This window comes from Crotalus tigris, unplaced genomic scaffold (genome assembly GCF_016545835.1).
Source record: "Crotalus tigris isolate CLP2741 ecotype Arizona unplaced genomic scaffold, ASM1654583v1 scf7180000024339.11422700, whole genome shotgun sequence".
Classification (NCBI taxonomy): domain Eukaryota; kingdom Metazoa; phylum Chordata; class Lepidosauria; order Squamata; family Viperidae; genus Crotalus; species Crotalus tigris.
Genome location: NW_024100509.1, coordinates 2,421,786 through 2,440,457, shown reverse-complemented (window position 1 = coordinate 2,440,457; position 18,672 = coordinate 2,421,786). Strand labels below are relative to the sequence as shown.

Genomic DNA, 18,672 nt, shown 5'->3' with positions numbered 1-18,672 from the left:
TAAAGTAGAATTTAACTTGTAAAATTAGAAAAGTGGAGAATGACATTTATTTATTTTAATCTTTATTTTTTTATTGCTGATTGATCAGCAACCTTTATCAGCTAAAGATGATAACTAAAACCCACAAAGCAGCACTTTCTTCTAAAGTCTAATAAATTCTTTAAAAAAAAAAAAAAAGGAGAGAGAAAACCTGGACATGGAATCTCTTTATTTGCACTCATTTCCCCACCTCTGCAAGTCTCTACTGCAAGTTTGGATACTTTCCTACTCTGACTGGGTTGGAAGAAGCTGGTAAAAACACAAAATGTGCAATTAGCGCTACAGGTTTGAAAAAAAAATACAGCCTCTATATGCATTAAAATGCACATATTTAAGTTTCTTAATAGATCGTCTTCAACAAAAGGTAAAATATATGCAGCTGTTTATGTAGATGTGGGTGGTTCATTTGTGTCGGATAACTATCAAGGCATAATTTGTAGGGCTGTGCATGCTTCTTAAATAGAACAGAATAGAATAGAGCTGGAGGGGACCTTGGAGGTCTTCTCGTCCAGACCCCCAATCAAGCAGGAGAACCTATACCGTCTCAGAAGGTGAATGTCTAGTCCAGTGTTTCTCAACCTTGACCATTTTAAGGCATGTAGACTTCAACTCCCAGAATTCCACAGCCAGCAATGCTGGCTGTGGAATTCTGGGAGTTGAAGTCCACATGCCTTAAAATGGTCAAGGTTGAGAAACACTCCAGTCTCTTCTTGAAAATCTCCAGTGATGGAGTGCCCCGATTTCTGAGGGTAAACTGTCCCACTGGTTGATTGTCCTCACTGTCAGGAACTTTCTTCTTAATTCCAGGTTGCTTCTCTGTTTGATCAGTTTCCAACCATTGTTTCTTGTCCTGCCCTCTGATGCTTTGGAGAATAATAATGTTCTGCAAGAAGTGCAAGCACAACCCCTCTCTGTTACTTCTTAAAGCAGCTCTCATTTTCAGGTTTCCATGTAAGTCTGAAACAAAGTGCAGTTGCTTTAAAGAGTCAATGCATTACTTAGGCTCACTTGGAAGCCTAAAGAAAAGATATGCTTTAACAAATAACAGGGAGGAGCCGTACTCATACTTGTGCAAATTGCAAAACATTTCTTTCCAAGCATTTTCTGAAGTCTGTACAGCCATAATACTACAGTACATATGTGGGAAAACACAGCTGCTTAGTAATGTCTTGGACTGGAGGATGAACTCGGAGTTTTGAAAGGAATAGGCTCAAAGTGTATCAGAAGATTAGATAAACCTGATCGGCAGGAATGCATCTTCAGCGTTTGCTTTAATCTAACCTATATCACTGCTGAGGTTTGCTTCCCTAATCTTCTTTCCAGTGTGGGATGTTCTCATATGAGGCAATTCATTACTGACATTTCTCAGCCTCTGGAAGTCATGCCGTATCTTTGGAGCTTATTCCGGATATCTCTGAAAAGAAAGTTTTCCATATCAGGCGCTAATAAAAAGAAAAAGAACAAGCAATCTGCAATTCCAAACTTGGATATTCCTTTATACTGCAGAATACAGCAGGAGGTTTCTGCCTTTTGGCTCTCTTAACTCCTTGTTCCCTCAGAAATGTTCCTAATCTGTAAAAAAGGAGGAACACACAATAAAATGCATCTTAAATAGTAGCAGTGGAGGGTTTGTAAACAAACAATGGAAATCTTCTTTCTTGTACATAGGAAAGAGGCTCACCAGACTCTGATGATCCTGACCTTTCTTTCACACGTTAGTTTTTCAGGTGCCAGATACTTTTTAAGAGAGAAGGAGTCTAGCTTGCAACATTCCTTCTGTCTGTTGAAATAATAAAAGCCACTTAGAAAAAATCTTTACTATTTAATTCTATTTTATGAATAATCTTCATCAGCTGATTGTACTGAACAGGTTCCTTATGAGAGCTCTATTAAGATGGTGTTTTGTGTGGTTGGTGATCAAATGACACTTTGTGATTTGAATTTGTATATGCTTTAAAAGTTATAATTTGTCATGACATAAATAGTTCAAATAAATACATTTCATATAGTGTAATTTATAGCATAATGATTTACAAGAAATGCATGAGAAAAACCAGCATGGAAAATATTTTTTATATATTAAATACATTGAATGTTAATATTAAATAATTACCACGAATGTCAGAATATTTACTACTTCTCACCTATACATTCCGTCATGTTTGCTGTTTCAGGAAACTTCCAAGCCTCAGAGGGCTTCTACGTAACAAAATTTCTAGTATTTCAAAATACTCTTTTTCTTCTGTAAACTATAAATGTAACTGCAAACTGTTGCTGATATTATTGGGCACCAAGAAATAAAATCTCACTGTGTTCTATCTATACCACAGGCAAGGCATAGCTAAATCAAGTGACAATAAACCTCCCCCTTTACTTTCTTGATGTACACACCCCAACTTTTCTGTAGGAGTTGTTCTCTTCTTTCTTAACAGCATGCTTGTGCAAAGGTTGGGTATGAAACAATTCTTAATTTTTTACTTTTATGAATGTTTCCCGCAATGCATACTATTCTTTTAAATAGATATTTGTGCTAATCCATCATTGGGCAACCACCAATGTTGTTTATTTAGTTATTACATTTATCTTCTGCCTTTATTTTGTATAATTCAAGGCCTCATAATGTTCCCTCCTCCTATTTTTCCCACTATCACAACCCTATCAAGTGGGTTGGGCTGAGAGGGAGGGACTGATCCAAATTCACTCAGCCAACTTCCGTGTCAGAATTAGGACCACCATTTCAATAGGCTGGGCAAAATTAAATTTTATCTCATTAGCCACCATCGTCCAAGAATTCCTTCTCCCTTTGTGAAATAAACTAGTGGCGGGAAAATACTTTAATTGATGCAATTTTTCTTTTTAAAATTCTGTGTAGTCCTTGGCTCAAATTCCAGTTTGAAAAGAAAACTTAAGTAACCTTCTCCAGACTCAGACCTAAAGGAGCTTTTTAAAGAAGCCTGCAACACTTCTATTTTGTCAAATTATTTTGGAAAAGAAAAAGAAAACAACTTACAAGAATAGAATCAGGCGAGAAGGAACAATCAGAAATGACATCTGCCTTTCCCAGAACAACAGCCACTGTGGCTTAACTATATTTTTATCATTGATACCTTGGTATCAGATGTTTACTTGCTTCTGTGAAAAAGGAAGGCCTTGAAGATGATATCAGAGACCTCTTCCAATCCAGTGGAATTGGTTCACAGAGTCACAGCCATTTATCAAATACAAAATAATTAAGAATCCTAAAGTTGTTCACAGAATTCAGTTAAATCCTAATTTGGATTGGGCTGTCCCAACACATTGGGTGACAGGCTGGGTTACCTTCTGCTTAATCTAACAAAACAGTTGGGAACTTTTATTGATCACAGATTTGCCTACAGAAGCATCAGGGCTGCCCCTTCACTCTGTAATCAAAAGAAACTAATTAAAGATTGAAACTGTACAATAATTTCAATTAAAAGTGCTCTAACAAGAATCCATATTATTTATAATCATCATCTTGATGGAAGTTCTCACTGTTTTCTGTCACTGCTGTTTGCACCTTCTGAGATTACTGTCCATTAATATAAGTTTCCATTTCACTTTCATATGCTAGCTATTGATAAGCTTCTGTTCCTCAATTGTCTCATATCTTTTTAAAGCCTAGGATCCCCAGGATTTATGGGACCTCTGAACTTGAATTTGGAATTTTCCATGTTCTCCTGCAAGGAGGATTTCCTCATGCTCACAATGGGAAGGCTCAAAAACTACCCTCCTGAGAAATTATTAGAGAAAACTTTTATGATCTCATTTTCCCCCTATTCTGGACTTATTTCTGTAGGTTAAGTTTTAATTTTAGTTTGAACAAGTAGCTTGTAGATTTATTTCATTTCACTAATTTTTCATCAACCCCAGGGTAGAATGAGGAATTTTTTTTTTTCTATTTTGATACTACACCACTTATCCTTCTTCTGCACTAAATGGTCCCAGAAACTTAATGAGCAAATCTCTCAGCCACTTCTCTCTGAAGCAACACTGCATCTCTGTTCCAGCCAGTGTCTCCACCCAGATATCAAAGAAGAGAGGCAAACAAGGGGACAGGGCCAGTGGTGGGATTCAAATATGTGAACAACCGGTTCTCTGTGTGGATGCTGCTTCCAGAAGTCCATTCTGGGCCTGGGCAACAAAAAATTAGCTACCAGTTCTGCCGAAGTGGTGCAAACTGGCTGAATCCCACCACTGGACAGGGCCTACCCCTCTCAACCATGCTTGGATACATAATATTTTGAGATTAAAAGTAAATTGATCGGGGAATTTAAGTTATACAAAGAGAACCCAGCAGAGCATCCCATCCAAGATCTTATGCTCCTGAAGAAAAAATACAAACATCTTCTACAAAAAAAAAAAAAAAGAGTTCACCAGAATTTCCTGGCAGCAATTGATAACAGCATCCCAAGCCAGGAACTTTACTCTGTTTTTGGCACCTGATAGCCTCCCACCCAGTTGATAAGCCCTTTTCACCCCCTCTGTCAGAAGTCCCTGCCACACCCCTGGCTCCAACAAGAAACAAGCCATTGAGTTCACAAGTGGTTGGTTTATTCACGGAACGCTCTGGCATGCGGTATCCAAAGAAACAGCAAACAAAGTTAGCGCTGGGAGCAATCGCCTCCCAGTGCTCTAAATACATGTCACCCGACCGGTCCTACCCCCCACCTACCTAGCCAGCATTTGGCATGGGGGAGGGGCTGGTCAGGAGACTTGACACCCTTATTTTATACCTGCCTCTGTGTGGGAGGATCATTATGTCCACAAGAAGAGTTTCCTGACTTCGATGTAGAACTCAGTGCCAATCTGCTCTCAAATTGGGTCCCAATTACAAGTGCCGAAATAAAAACACTCATTAATCAGCTGAAGCCTGGTAAAGCTCCAGGCAATGATTTTATCACGCCTGAAATACTACGAAATAGTCTGGAATGGTGTACCACCGCGCTTACCTCCCTGTTTACTTATATTGATCTCACCACAAATTCCAGAGGATTGGAGTCCAGCCATTACTGTGCCTATTTACAAAAAAAGCAGCCAAGTCTTGCCCACTAACTATCAGCCTATTGCCTCGTAAGCGTATACGTAAGCTCTATGCTAGACATTTATACAATAAATTAGTTGATTGGATTGACTTATAGAATGTACTGGCAGATGAACAAGCGGGCTTCAAATCCAGACACTCTATTTATGGTCATGCCCTTGTTCTTCAATACCTGGCTGAAAAATACATACCCAAACCAAGTTCAGTATTATATACTGCATTTATTGATTTCAGGTCCACACTGATCTAATTCCCAGAGAAAGACTCTGGTCTAAGCTTCTGCGTACAACTATTGACAGATGCTTATTTTTGCTTATGCACAATATTTATAGGAATTCTACAATCAAAGTTTGATGCAGCATTACACTAATAAGATTCTAACTTACAGAAGAGTAAGGCAAGGATGCATTATAGCCCCTCTGCTGTTTAATTTCTATATACATTTTGTCTGTATTTCCTGCGTCGGATAAGGAAAGCACATCTTTCTCCTTCTGTCCTGGCCACTTTTTACAGAGGCACAACTGAGAGCGTTTTAACAAGCTCCATCACCATCTGGTTTGGTGGTAGCAGTGTCTCAGATAGAAAGTCCATTCAGAGAATGATAAGGACAGCGAGAAGATCATAGGAAGCTCGTTCCCTGGTATTCAGGATGCTGCTTATAAGCGCTATGTGCTTAGAGCTCAAAGCATTGTTAGAGATCCCACATGCCCCCTTTATGGTCTGTTTGCTCCTCTCTGGGAGAAGGTTTTGAAGTATTTCTAGCAGGATTATCCAATTCTGTAATAGTTTTGTTCCCTATGCCATCCATTTGATAAACTCACAAGATTCATTTTTCTCGCCATGCACATGTATTCATAACCCGAACTAGACTGTTGTTTCTCTGTGTCATATAATATATGTGGGTATATGCATAATTCTGTACTTATTTATTTATTTTTGTCATATTTATGTAGTGTATATCAGAGGTGGTGACCCTTTGAGAGCTGTATGCAACAAAATTTCATTTTTATGTATGCTGATTAGTGTACATTCAAAGTGACAATAAAGTTATTATTCTATTCTATTCTATTCTATTCTATTCTATTCTATTCTATTCTATTCTATTCTATTCTATTCTGCAAGTCAAATCCTTTAAGTATCTGGGCATGGTTTTCCATAGCTCTACTAAACAGTGCACATCTAAACTATGTCTTCTAAAATGCCCAAATCCAGCAGTAGCAATTCAGTTTTTTTTATTTTTTCCAGGGGAGCACAGCATATTCCAGCAACATTGTAGTTATATTCAGCTAAGGCTTGTACACAATTACTCTTTGGTGCTTAGCTGCGACCTTACTCCTCTTTTACTCTTCTGGAAAGGGTACAATTCAAATTCCTGAGAGCCGTATTTCAGGTAGTGCACTGTGTCCCAAATGCAGTACTAAGGAGGGAAGCAGGATTAGCAAAATTGAAACAGGCACATGGATTTACATTTTTGCACATTGGTTAAAACTACTCTTTTTCCCTACAGGATTAAGTTCTCTCCTTACAGAAGACAACTCCAAATCGGTATGGTTCAGAACCATCTCACAAAAAACTCCAATATCTTGGCTTCTAATGATGGGGTAGGAGTGTGGTAGGGTAAGAATGGCAAGATTCATAACTCTAATGTAGGATATATGTATAGGCAGGCGGGCAAATTTCATATCAAAGGGCACCAATGCAATGTGGTTTTCACAGAAAGTTTCTGTATAGAGGAAATAATATCCCATTTAATCTGAATCAAAATAAACTGTTTTCAAAAATGTTTAAACCAAAGCTCAATTTTAGGATACATCCCTACAGAAAGACATTTCAACTTCTGTTAAGTTTGATGTAAATATCCATACTGTGAAAATGACATACAGTTCGTATAAGTGAAACGCTACATGATAATATTTCACATTATCTCCTCTTCCCCAAAATAGCAATTCATGAGATGCAAAACTAAATGACTTGATAAATGCAATACAGAGAAGAAAATCCATTATAGGGGCTGCTTTTGCTTAATGCTGAATCAGGTATTTCCGATGTTATTCCAATGACTACAAGTATCATAAGAGAGCTGTTAATCTTGACTAGTCTATTCCTTTGAGTGCTGGAGATATGGAAGAGTAAATATGCCTTTGGCTGTGGCTACTTTGGTTACTACAAAGTACAACTTTAGAGCGTGTGGCTGGCTGTCAGGGGAAGCTAGGAGTTCTGCCAACATGTGAAAGGCGACTGTTGAAATATACAACAATTTTTCAGCTCCATATTCCTCTGTACTGTTGACTGGCCAATCTTTTAACTGCTCTATGCTAACAAGGTCTGTTTCTTTCTTGTGCATATTTCCTAAAAAATATAGCAAAGGATCTTATCACTCCTTAATAATTTTTAGTATAAAGGAGTCTTTCCACCAGATTGAGGAAACTTGAGTTTATATGCTGAATTGAGGAAACTTCTTTCTTTGGGGGTGGGGGAAGTACAGGAAAATAAGGGTGTGCACTGACTACAAGGCTTTGTTCCATTCTGATTCAGGACTGTGGAAAATAGGCCAACTCAGCACAGGCGACCAGTTTTAAAGTACTAAAATCTTAGCCTAAGAGTGATGGTGAACCTTTTAGAGACTGAGCACTCAAATTGCAACCCAAAACCCACTTATGCATCGTCGGGTGCCAGCTAGGTGTGGCCCATTGGCTGGGCGTGGCTGCGGTGGTAACGGCAGACTTTTTTTCCCCATGAGAAGTTGAAATTGACTGATTGATTGAACCTTTTTTTTTTTGCACATGGTGGCGGAGGTTTTATAAAAAGCGAAAAGGTTTTATAAAACCTAGCTGAAGGCTTAGGACTGGGGTGACGGCACATGTGCCCGCAGAGAGAGCTCTGAGTGCCACCTCTGGCACCCGTGCCATAGATTTGCCACCACTGGCCTAAGATTTACATTTAACCTAATCTCAGACAATTTTCATACCTAATGTGGATAAATATGGGAAACCATAAGTAGGCGCATTTGTATTTTTCAGCACAATGAGATGAGATGTACTGGTGTACTAACAGTTCTACGGATTTCTGACATCTGGAAAAAAATGATTTTAAAAAAGGTGTCCAAAGTGTCCATTACTTTATAAGTTTTAGAAACAGTTAAGATGATATTTACAGATTACTTACCCTTTGGGGGGGGGGTGGAATCTAGTAATTGTTCAGATAGATAGGTTTGGGAAATTTCTGCAAAATAAGTTTTTAGTTAAAAAAAGCCCCAATCATTGTTATTCCTTCTCTACCCCCAATGGAAAATGTTAATGAAAACTGCAAACAGTGTAGAAAGTTGGAGACAATGTAGAGATGTCTTTTGTCAGGAAACCTGCCCATTGTTCATGTATCATAATTGTTTATATTTGATATAACCACGCTGTCAGTGTGACAAAACAACTAATTTTCACTTAAGGCACATCATTTAGTTTGGTTCATTTTGAATGGCCTTTAGAACGAACAAATGCATTGCGCTGGGCATTCATATCTTTTGTATATATCCCAATTTGTTGAAGGCAATGATTACAGTGATCTATCTATCTATTTAGATAGATAGATAGATAGATAGATAGATAGATAGATAGATAGATAGATAGATAACACAGCTGGCAAAAGTGAGACAGAGCCTGTGGCCTAGAGGTTAATACAGCTGCCTAACATGCAGACAGCCCAGGTTCGAATCTCAGAAGGGTATGTCTGGTTGAAAAGAGCTAAAGAGTTCGAAATAGCTATTCCAGTTCTCCCTTAATTCTTTGCTAGCAATCCAAATTTTAGAAATATAGATAGATAGATATCTTGTATGCTGTTTGACTTCCAACAACTCTAGATGGCATATAATTTTAATAATAAATAAATAAGCACCAACCAGGAGTGATGCTCCTTAACTTCCAAGCTTAGACAAGGTTAGCTACAGGTTGCCACTTGTTGAGGCTGGGAAAAAAAATCCTGTCTGTAACCAGTTATACTCCTTTTCCTCCCCTTTCACTCTATCCTGGATTTTATTCAAAGATATAAAACAATGGAACAATTTGTGCAGATTGTAGATGCTGAGTAACTCATAGTAGTGCCTAGGTTTGAATGCATTTACTGGCTTCAAAAGCTTCTTAAGAATAAGTGGGACAGATAGGATATGAGTACAAACCTAAATAGAGAGGATATTTTTGTAATCTCTCTAAACTTGTTCCTTGTCTCTAGAATTTTTCCAAGAAGTTTCAAGCTCATATTGATTCTCTTTTGCTATTCACACTGCAGAATGTTTTGGCTCATTTCCCATTTAAGAAAAATGTGTGCAACATCATTTGATGTTACAGCCCTCCATAGTGATGAATGCCTAATGGAAACCTTAAAAAGATGTTCATCTGAACAGCTTGATAAGGAAAGGGCTAAAAGTTTCAAAACACTTTATGCACATCATGCTTTCAATTCTAATTGTGTTCTTATTTTTGTGAACCTGTTTCTTAAGGTTGAAAAAAATCATGGTGTACTGTACTGCCAAGTGATATATGTTGAATGTAATAAGTGAGTTGGACTTCAGATAAGGTTAATGTTGAAAGATTAATAAAGCTTAGAGAAGCAGGATCTTTTAGTAATGTGGATGGAGAGAACCTTCTCTTGTCTTAACTTCCCAACAATGGAATAGCATGTTTCACATGCTATATTTTTGGTGGTCAAAGGGCACCTCTGATGACATGAAGGAGAGAGCTCAGCAGGCGAGAGGAATCTGGAAGATTTTCTGATGTATATCTCTGAATATTTTGGAAAAGCATGCAAGGCAATGCCATATCCATAGTGGGTACCATCGTAACCCTTGAATTTTCATCGGAGGTAGGCAGTACATGGAAAACCAGGAGGGAGAGTAGAACTGAGTATTCTGGAAAAAAAAGGTGTAACTAGCTGGAATCCTGAAGGGAAATTTTTCACACTGCAAGAATATCCTTTTTAAAATTAGAATTGGTAAAACATTGAATTGCAATTTGATTATGTAACGTTTCACCAAAAATATTTTTACACACTTTTCAGAGTCACACTTCTCCTTTATTACAATATTTTAAAATCAACGTCTTCCCTAAAAAGTTCTGATTCAGATTAAACTTGATAAAATCTTTTGTTTTTCTACCACTTTGGAATTCTTATCTTGGCATGTAAACTCCCTAAGGATGTATTTGGGGGAAAGGGGGGGGAGGAAGAGGGGAAGGGCTTTGTATCTTCTGAGTAATGTCTTGACTCCCATTTAAGGAGCAAGTGCAGACCTGCAGGAAAAAGGCATATATTGATCTAAATTCTTCAACCTAATCATATACTTGTCTTCCAGCAGGATTCTTCTTACGCCCCCCAAATTCAAGAATTATGCATATGCTTTGCACATTTCTCAGGCCATTCTTAAAATTTATTGTTTTCTTGCTTGACACAAAATTACAGTCTCAGACTGTAATTCTTATGCATGCAGGTAACCAGCTGTTTCTATGCTTTAGACAGGCTCCCAATTTTAGAGTCAAGTTTGTTGAGAAAAAATTATCTGGGAAATGATATGATAAGTAAAGATATAACGGAAAAATTATTTGTCGGCACGCTTTTCAGTAAAATCTGATCTAAATTCAGAAAAGCCGTAACCCATTAAGACACGAATGGGCAAAATATGGCCTCTCATCTGCCCTTGGTTGAAATCAGCATGGCCAGAGATGAATGATGGCAATTGCAATACAGCAGCATCTTTGCCCAATCCTGTTTGAGGGCTGCACAGTGGTTCCTCTGGTGTACAACCTGTTGTGCTGCAAAGGTAGATGGGGCTTACTGGGGCTCGAGTAGGCAAAGTCAAGAAGATAATATAATTATTTTCATGTTTTTCTCTCTTAAGAGGATGGAAGACAATTTAAGAGGGCATTGTATAAATAGTCCTCAATTTACAACCATTCATTTAGTGACTGTTCTAAGTTGTGACGGCACTGAAAAAAAGTAACTTACAACTGTTGCAGCATCCCCAAAATCGTGTTATCAAAATTTGGGGGCTTAGCAACCAACATATGTTTATGAAGGTTGCAGAGTTCTGGGGTCATGTATGATTGCCATTTGCGATCTTCTGACTTCTGGCTTCTGATGGCAGATTCATTTAACGACTATGTGATTCTCTGCAATGATTTACTTCACAGCTGTGGCAAAAAGGGTCATAAAATAGGGTGTGACTCTCTTAATAACTACCTTGCTTAGTTACAGAAATTTTCATCCCAATTATGGTCAGAAGTTGAGGGCTACCTATAATTACTAATACCAGGGGTAGCAACCTTGGCTCTTTTATGACTTGTGGACTTCAACTTCCTGAATTCCTGAGCCAGCATAGCTGTTTCTTAACAGCATAGCTGGCTCAGGAATTCTGGGAGTTGAAGTCCACGAGTCATAAAAGAGCCAAGGTTGCCTACCCCTGATTTATACTGTAATTGAACTGAGGAAATAAATCTTACCAACATTAGTTTAGAAAGGTGAGAAATGTCATGTTGGGTTTTGCCCTGAAAGAAGGCATATAAGGCCTCTGCCATCCTGTACAGCAAAGTGCAGAACCCTACCTACTGTTTGCACAAGGCTTCCAGCACCATTTGAACCATAGTGCCACTGAAATTTGAAATCACATTTCAGGGGTATGTGTCTGTGTGCATTTTAGCACATTAATGAAGGAAATGGAAACTGGAGTCCTATGAAGGAAAACACCTGTTTTCATAAATGATTACCCCAGCATCCTCAAATTGATGTTACTGAAGTCTGTAGAGATATGAAACAGCTTTTTTTTAAAAAAAATTAAGGAACAAAATAAGATCTCCTTCATCTGTATAGCAGCTGCTTTTTTCTTTCTGTCTCATGAAGGTTGCTCAACTGATCATCAAGTTTACTGCTAGATTATCTGATATTCAATGTCAGACGGTCAGAAGTGAGGAAGAAATCCTTGACTCATCACTGCAAATATTCCTCACTTTTACTTTCCACATACAATACTTGCTTTTATTTTTAATTACTTCCTTCTCCTTCCTACATGCTGTTCTCCATGTTCCACACAAAATATGCCCAAACCCATCCCACCCCTTTCTTCTTTCTCTTGCATCTTGCCCTTTTCCCTTCTCAGCAGAGCAGAGAAATAGGGAGTGTGGGGTGGCAGAAGTGTGTGTGTGTGTGTGGGGGGGGAAGCTGGCTTGAGTTGTACAGTTTTGATACTTCAGGGAATCTTGCTTTGTACTGTTAACATCTCATAGATTATGAGTTGCCAAATACTAATTGGTAGCTATTAAATACCATTACTCAGCAAATATAATCAATTTAACACTCAAATTAATCTTATCTCTCTTCTCACCACTATCCAGCTCCCTTCCTTTCCCAATTAACACATATATTACTCTATCTATTCTTAGAAGCTGTTTGGAAGGTGTATAAAATGATTTCATTCATTTTTGATAATTTACATTCCTTTAAATATCTTATAGTCTCTGGAATACATGGAAGTGTTTGAGGTGGTTCTGCTCATTTCCAGATTGTCTGCCAGCCATGTGAATTTGCTACAGGCAGTCCTTGGGTTACCATGACTGGAATTGCCAGCATTGTAAAGTTTGATGTCATGTGACTGCATTGCTTAACAGTGGCAATTCCAGTAGTCTTAGTTGGTATCATAAAGCAATGTCTGTACAGGTCATAAAGCAAGGGACTGACATGATTGCAGCTTCTGATTTCCCATTCACTTTGCTTGTGGGGAAATGACAGGAAACGTGGAAATCACAATCACATGACTACAGCTTGCTGTGATGGCAGGAACTCTGAGAACCAGTTATCAGTGCCATTCATTCAATACCATTGTAATTTTGAACTGTCCAGAACAAAGAGTTGTAACCTAAGGACAATCTTTATTAGGGAAAATAGCAACTCTGTTGAGACATAAAGGTATCTAAAATGTTCAGAGGTTGAAAGTAAGCAAACACTATAATTAGGTCATTGCCATTTACAGTAGTTTTGCGCTTTGATTTACCTGAGTGGCTCCCAATATCTGTATCTGAAATTAAGTCCCTAATCAGCCAACTCAAAAGGGGAAGGCCTCTGGCCCTCACCCTATTCTCCCAGCACTACTGAAGAATGACAGAATAGCGGGCTCCAATCTTGGAATCACTTTCCACCTATATTGACACCATAAGATACAGCCTCAAAGACGGGGGCCTGGCAATTATAATCCCAATCTTTAAAAAGGGTTAGGATTAGAGTTAGGGTTGCCCAGCATCTGAATTTTGATCATGAGACCATGGGGATGCTGGAATGGTTGTAAGTATGAAAAATGGTCATAAGTCACTTTTTTCAGTGCCGTTGTAACTTCAGTCCCTAAATGAATGGTTGTAAGTCAAGGACTACCTGCATTTAGGAGTAGTCATACATGCCATTAGCTGGAGGGAAGTCCACTGTGAATATGCTGCTGCTACTGAACAAATATCTGCCAATGCCATCCTTAATTTTTTCCGCTTCAGCTGCACTTAAACTCTTTAAGGCTGAGCCTCTAGCCCAGCTCCTTTAGGGGACTTCGGTTGGGCCCCCAGCTTTGGGTTTACCTCTCTGGAAAGGAGCCCAATGACATGATCTCCCTTCTGCTGTATTGGATGATAAATACCTTTTTTTTAAAAAACAAAAAAAGTTCCATTGAATATTTGAAAGTCTTTGCCTGTGATTCCAGAGAGGTGAAAACTTCAGAACACGTTCTTCTTTGTTGCTCCTGTACGGAGACAGGTTCATACTTCCTCTGAACAGTAGATATTCTGACTTATGCCTAAATGTTGCTTATAGACAAAGTATCCCTTGTTCACAAGTACCCCAAAGCACAGCACATGTGGCTAGGTTTTGCACAGCAGCAGAGAAAATCCGTCAAATTCTGATGTGCCAATGTCCTGCAATGAATTTCTTGCAACTATAATTCATCTAACTTTTAGATATTAACATTTCTCAGATATTACCTTTACTTTGCTGTAATTTTAGATACCACACTATATAATTTTAATCTTTAATTATAATTTAATATAGGCTACATCTTGGATTTTATAGACATTAGTTAGGTTATTTTACAAATGTATTTTAATTGTGTTTTAAATTTTATTTGTTGATTATCTGTGCTGGTCTTTGATCACATAAATTGAATTGAAATTGATGTAACTAATGTCTTTTAAATGCAGAATTAATTAACAATAAAAAACTGAATAAGACTAAGGTATGTGTGTATGTGTACTCCATTCCTAAATTCTTAACAGCTATCTAACACATAAAAAAGAATCAGACAATGTACTAAGAGAAATACATCTAAACCTTAATTTATATACATTGAAGCATGTTTTGGAAGATTGCAAATCAAGAACATTTTTTTATTGTTAAGGATGATTTTCAGTTATTTTGAATTTTGAAATAAAGACTTGCATTACCATGGCATTGCATAGTAAGAAATCAATACTTTGAGGTTTAAATAATAGTCAATATTTAATAAATGAGAGTAATTTAACATTTTTTTCATGCTTATTGGATACCACACAGAAAGTATAAAAAGTGTAATGAGAAACTTATTGTATAATACAGTATAGTCTTGTTACACTATTGTTTCATTTTAGTTTAATATCAATAATTTTGTTGACATCCTTTTGGGAAGGATTGTATGGTTTAAAGATCAGAATGTGATTAAAGATTATTATTAACTGGCTGTTGAGAAGATTGATTAAAATTATTCCATATGCTTTGCTTTAAAACACTTTGTTTTTTGTCTCTTTTTTCTTTTTTCCAAGGATTTATATATGAAGTAACCTGGGGTTCAACATGAATTAATTTTAACTTTTTATTTGTATAAGGCAGCAGAACATGTCTTGCTACACCTATCCAACAATTTTGGCACTAATTCTGCTTTTTCCCTGGTGTCTGTATGGGAAAACTGAATTAAAAAAAAAGATATATGGGAAAGAAAGAACTATAATACATTTAACTCGAGGCAAGAAAGAGTGAAACTTGTAATGGAAACCTGGCATAAAAGCTCTGCTAACTCTTGAAAGGGGTTCAGACTGAGACTGCAGAGCATATAATGAGCACCACGCTGCTGTAGCCTGCCAAATGTTACTGGCACATGAACATGTACTCCATGCTTAATCAGAGCAGCATGCAAGTTTCCAGGATTAAGTAGCATTTGCCAAAAATGTAATAATAATATATCTTGGACAGGTGCCACGTGTTTGAATTGAAATGGAAAAATCAGAGTTTTGCTCACTATTGTCTCCCGTAAAATAGGAAAGGAGGACAATATATCAATAATAATACATATCTAGTTAGTTACCTCTCATGTACATAAAAAACTACTTTTATTTCACAAACATTTGTGAAAAGAGCATAAAAATGTTTTGGCTAGTTTATCCAACATTTGTGCTTCCAAAAAAATCTCTTGCCTCTGGAAGCCTTCTAATGCCCTTGGCTTTTATCTGTTTTTCTGGCTATTTTGTTTAAATACTTGCGTTTCCAAGCTCACTTAATAGTAACAGCAAAGTGATCCCCATGTGCTTTTTATGAGAAAGAACCATGCTGCTGGAATAACAAAGCACCTGCTTTGTATACAGAAGGCTTAAAGTTCCAGCTTTGGTGTTTCCTGGTGGTAGAACTAAAATTGAAGCCTGGCAAGATATTGAGAGTTAGAAGAAACAGTGTTAGGCTGGTCTGGTTAATTTCAAAAGAGGGTTGCTTTCTCCACATTTCTTACTCATTTTAATTCTGGCAACTTGTTTAATTACTTGTCTTGTTTTTCTTGGCCACACACGTGTGTGTGTGTGTGTGTGTGTGTGTGTGTGTTTCCTGCAACACAAAACACTTTCTGGTTTCATTGACATAAGTGTTCTCAATTTCCTTTCCTCCCCAACCTTGTAAAGTAGGCAGTGTTACAAGTACCAGTAGCTACCTTATCTGGGAGGTGGAATACTTCCTCTAATTAAGCTCAGGTTGCTAACATCCCCTATTTGTTGCCTTTAGATGTGTTGAGTTCCTTTGCCATCATACTCAGCAGCACTGCCTAGGGAGTCAAATCTGGTCAAATCTCGAATCACCTGAGATGGGAGCATGGTTTGAGACATTGCCTGAGCTGAAACAGTGGTTGATTGGTTTGATGCAATGACTAAGAACATTGCAAAATTGGATAAATGTTGCTAGTAATTGTGCTAAATAATATCCTGAGAGCTCCCAGCTCTTTCCTTTCAGTTTATATTTTCAATTGAGGGAAGTTAGCCCAGAGAAGGAAATATTAAAAGGGCAGAAAAATATATTTTTCCTCAAAAGGACTTTTTAAAACCAAACCTGGTCCCAAATCTATCTCTCTGCCCCAAGCAAGAGCTAGCCCCATACAAATGCAGATGTAAAACTATCAGAGAATTGAAGCCAGAGCAATCAAGAAGACAAAGAGAAGATCTGCATGCCCCACCCAAACTTTAGGAGTCATTAGCCCCATCACCTGGGAAGCAGGATATGATAATAGGATTAAACCACAGATATTAAGGCCTAGAAAAACACTCAGAAATAGCCTCAAGGTTCATGCCACAGGAACAGGAAACTATTCCAAACAAGGCTAGAGAGGGTATAAAAACCTACTGCCCATGTGCTCAACTCCTCTTTCCTCTCCTCTGTTTTTTCTTGCAAGGACCATCTTTCTGCTTCTTCAATAAACTGTAACCTTCTTCCCAAAGCAGTCGCCATGTTGCTTATTTATTCCCAGCTTGGATGAACCAGGATGAAGACTTACTTCTGACACAATGTAACTCTTAATGAATATGCATGGAATGGGGACTTTGCTTTGCAATGATAGGACCCAGAGATTAAGGACAAGGAAATGTAAGATTACTGTAGGAATACAACTGGGAAATCTAATTCCTTTCTCTTCATGACCTTTTCCTTGCTGGACCTCATTGTGACACCTAGAACCATGAAGGTTCAAATATAATGCTTATCCAAGTATACTGACTTAGTTCTTTCTTTCTTGGTAGTTTACGAATCTCTGAACTTTGATTTGGAGACTAGTGACAAATGGCTGGGAAGAAGACTACTACAAGAAACTGAGGATAATGTCACTGATAAACCAGAAGAAGTAAAACATCTCTATCGAAAAAATTGCACTGAACCAGGTAGGATGGAAGTTTTCTACCTTGATTTGGTAGTCTGTGAGGTTCGGTAGCTACAGAAATATCACCTTTTTCATATTTCCAATCATGCAGATTTTGTATGTTTTGTAAGATGAACGGTGGGCAAGTCCCTTCCAGTTCATACTCCAGAGTAAGAGCCTTATAGAATTTCTGTGGAGTTTACATGCAGAAAAACTTTTACCAGCTTTTTAGTTGTTCTTTGTTTTTATTGTCATTGCAAGCAGTGGCCTGAACATGGATTTTGAAAGAAAGTTGAATCCTAATTAATTTATTAAATTTATTTGCCACTTGACTTTCAGCAACCCTTGAGATACATTCTTATTGTAATTTGTAAAATATTTTTAATAGTGAATAAAAGGTCTGTTTGTACGCTTTGACATACTAATATTTAGCCTACTTTATAGCCTACCTTTCTTCAATAAAACTATGCTCACTTTTAGTACTAGTTCCCAGAAAAATACATGATATTTGAAAAAAGCCACAGAGGTCCCTCCAACGCTGGTTGCTTCTTTTAGCTTTTCTTTCTGATTTGTCACATTCTCAGTTGTTTCTTTGCTTTGGAGAACAGTCCACAACCGCTTTCCTGAGAACTTCTTTTTGTACAAATTCTTATCCTTTGTTCCCTTACCTTTATGGAGAATCAAATTATGTTGTTGGTGGATTATTTGGTTGCTGTGTGTTCTTTTCCATTTTCTCAAAGTGTGTTGTTCCCTTTACTGTGCTTTTGTTCCCTTATTTTATAATTTCTATAATGACATTGTGTTATATTTGCTGTGCAAAATGAAAAGGAAATGAAAATGCAAAAGAAAAGGTTGATCTGTGATTAAAAACCTTCTTAATAGGAAGTGAGATTAAGGGCAATCAAGAGAACTTATTCAAGGAGTAGTTAATAGGCTACTTGTCAATTATCCCTGATCATACTCGGTAGGGCACAATAAACTGGCTAAACTTGTATGCCATAAGTTTTTTTTAATTAATGTTGGGAGGGACCCTTACTGAATGCACTAACTTCCAAATAAACATTACTGAAGGCTCTTTCAGAGGAGAACGCCTTGCTTGAAACTATGCAGTTCATTTAAGTAATGTATAAGACCTCTTATTTTAATTCTATTTTCAGTTAATTATGGGAAAGGCATTTCTCAGCAAGGAAGGTTATAGTACAGATGAGGAAAAACTGAAATACCTGAGTTGTAATTATTAAACGCATATGTGTTCGCAAACACTCAACAAAAACAGCTGCATTTCTGTATTTTTAGCTAATGTCACTACAAAAATCAGAAAAGCGAATGATTAATGAACTGAAAGATTTGACCGTACTAAAGATGATTAAATATTTGTAGAATTATTTAGCTGACCACATAATTTTGCCAACAAATTTATTAT

At 37.4% G+C, this 18,672-nt stretch overlaps 1 protein-coding gene across 2 annotated transcripts in view; it reads left to right on the top strand.

Annotated features, from left to right (window-relative positions):
• The window catches only part of SLC24A3 (solute carrier family 24 member 3), a 182,507-nt gene that overhangs the window by 18,829 nt on the left and 145,006 nt on the right, over positions 1-18,672 (top strand). For both annotated transcript variants that reach the window (XM_039325992.1, XM_039325993.1), the window contains exon 2: positions 17,134-17,271. In XM_039325992.1, the coding sequence (XP_039181926.1) occupies positions 17,134-17,271 (138 nt within the window). The remainder of the gene's footprint in view (positions 1-17,133; positions 17,272-18,672) is intronic.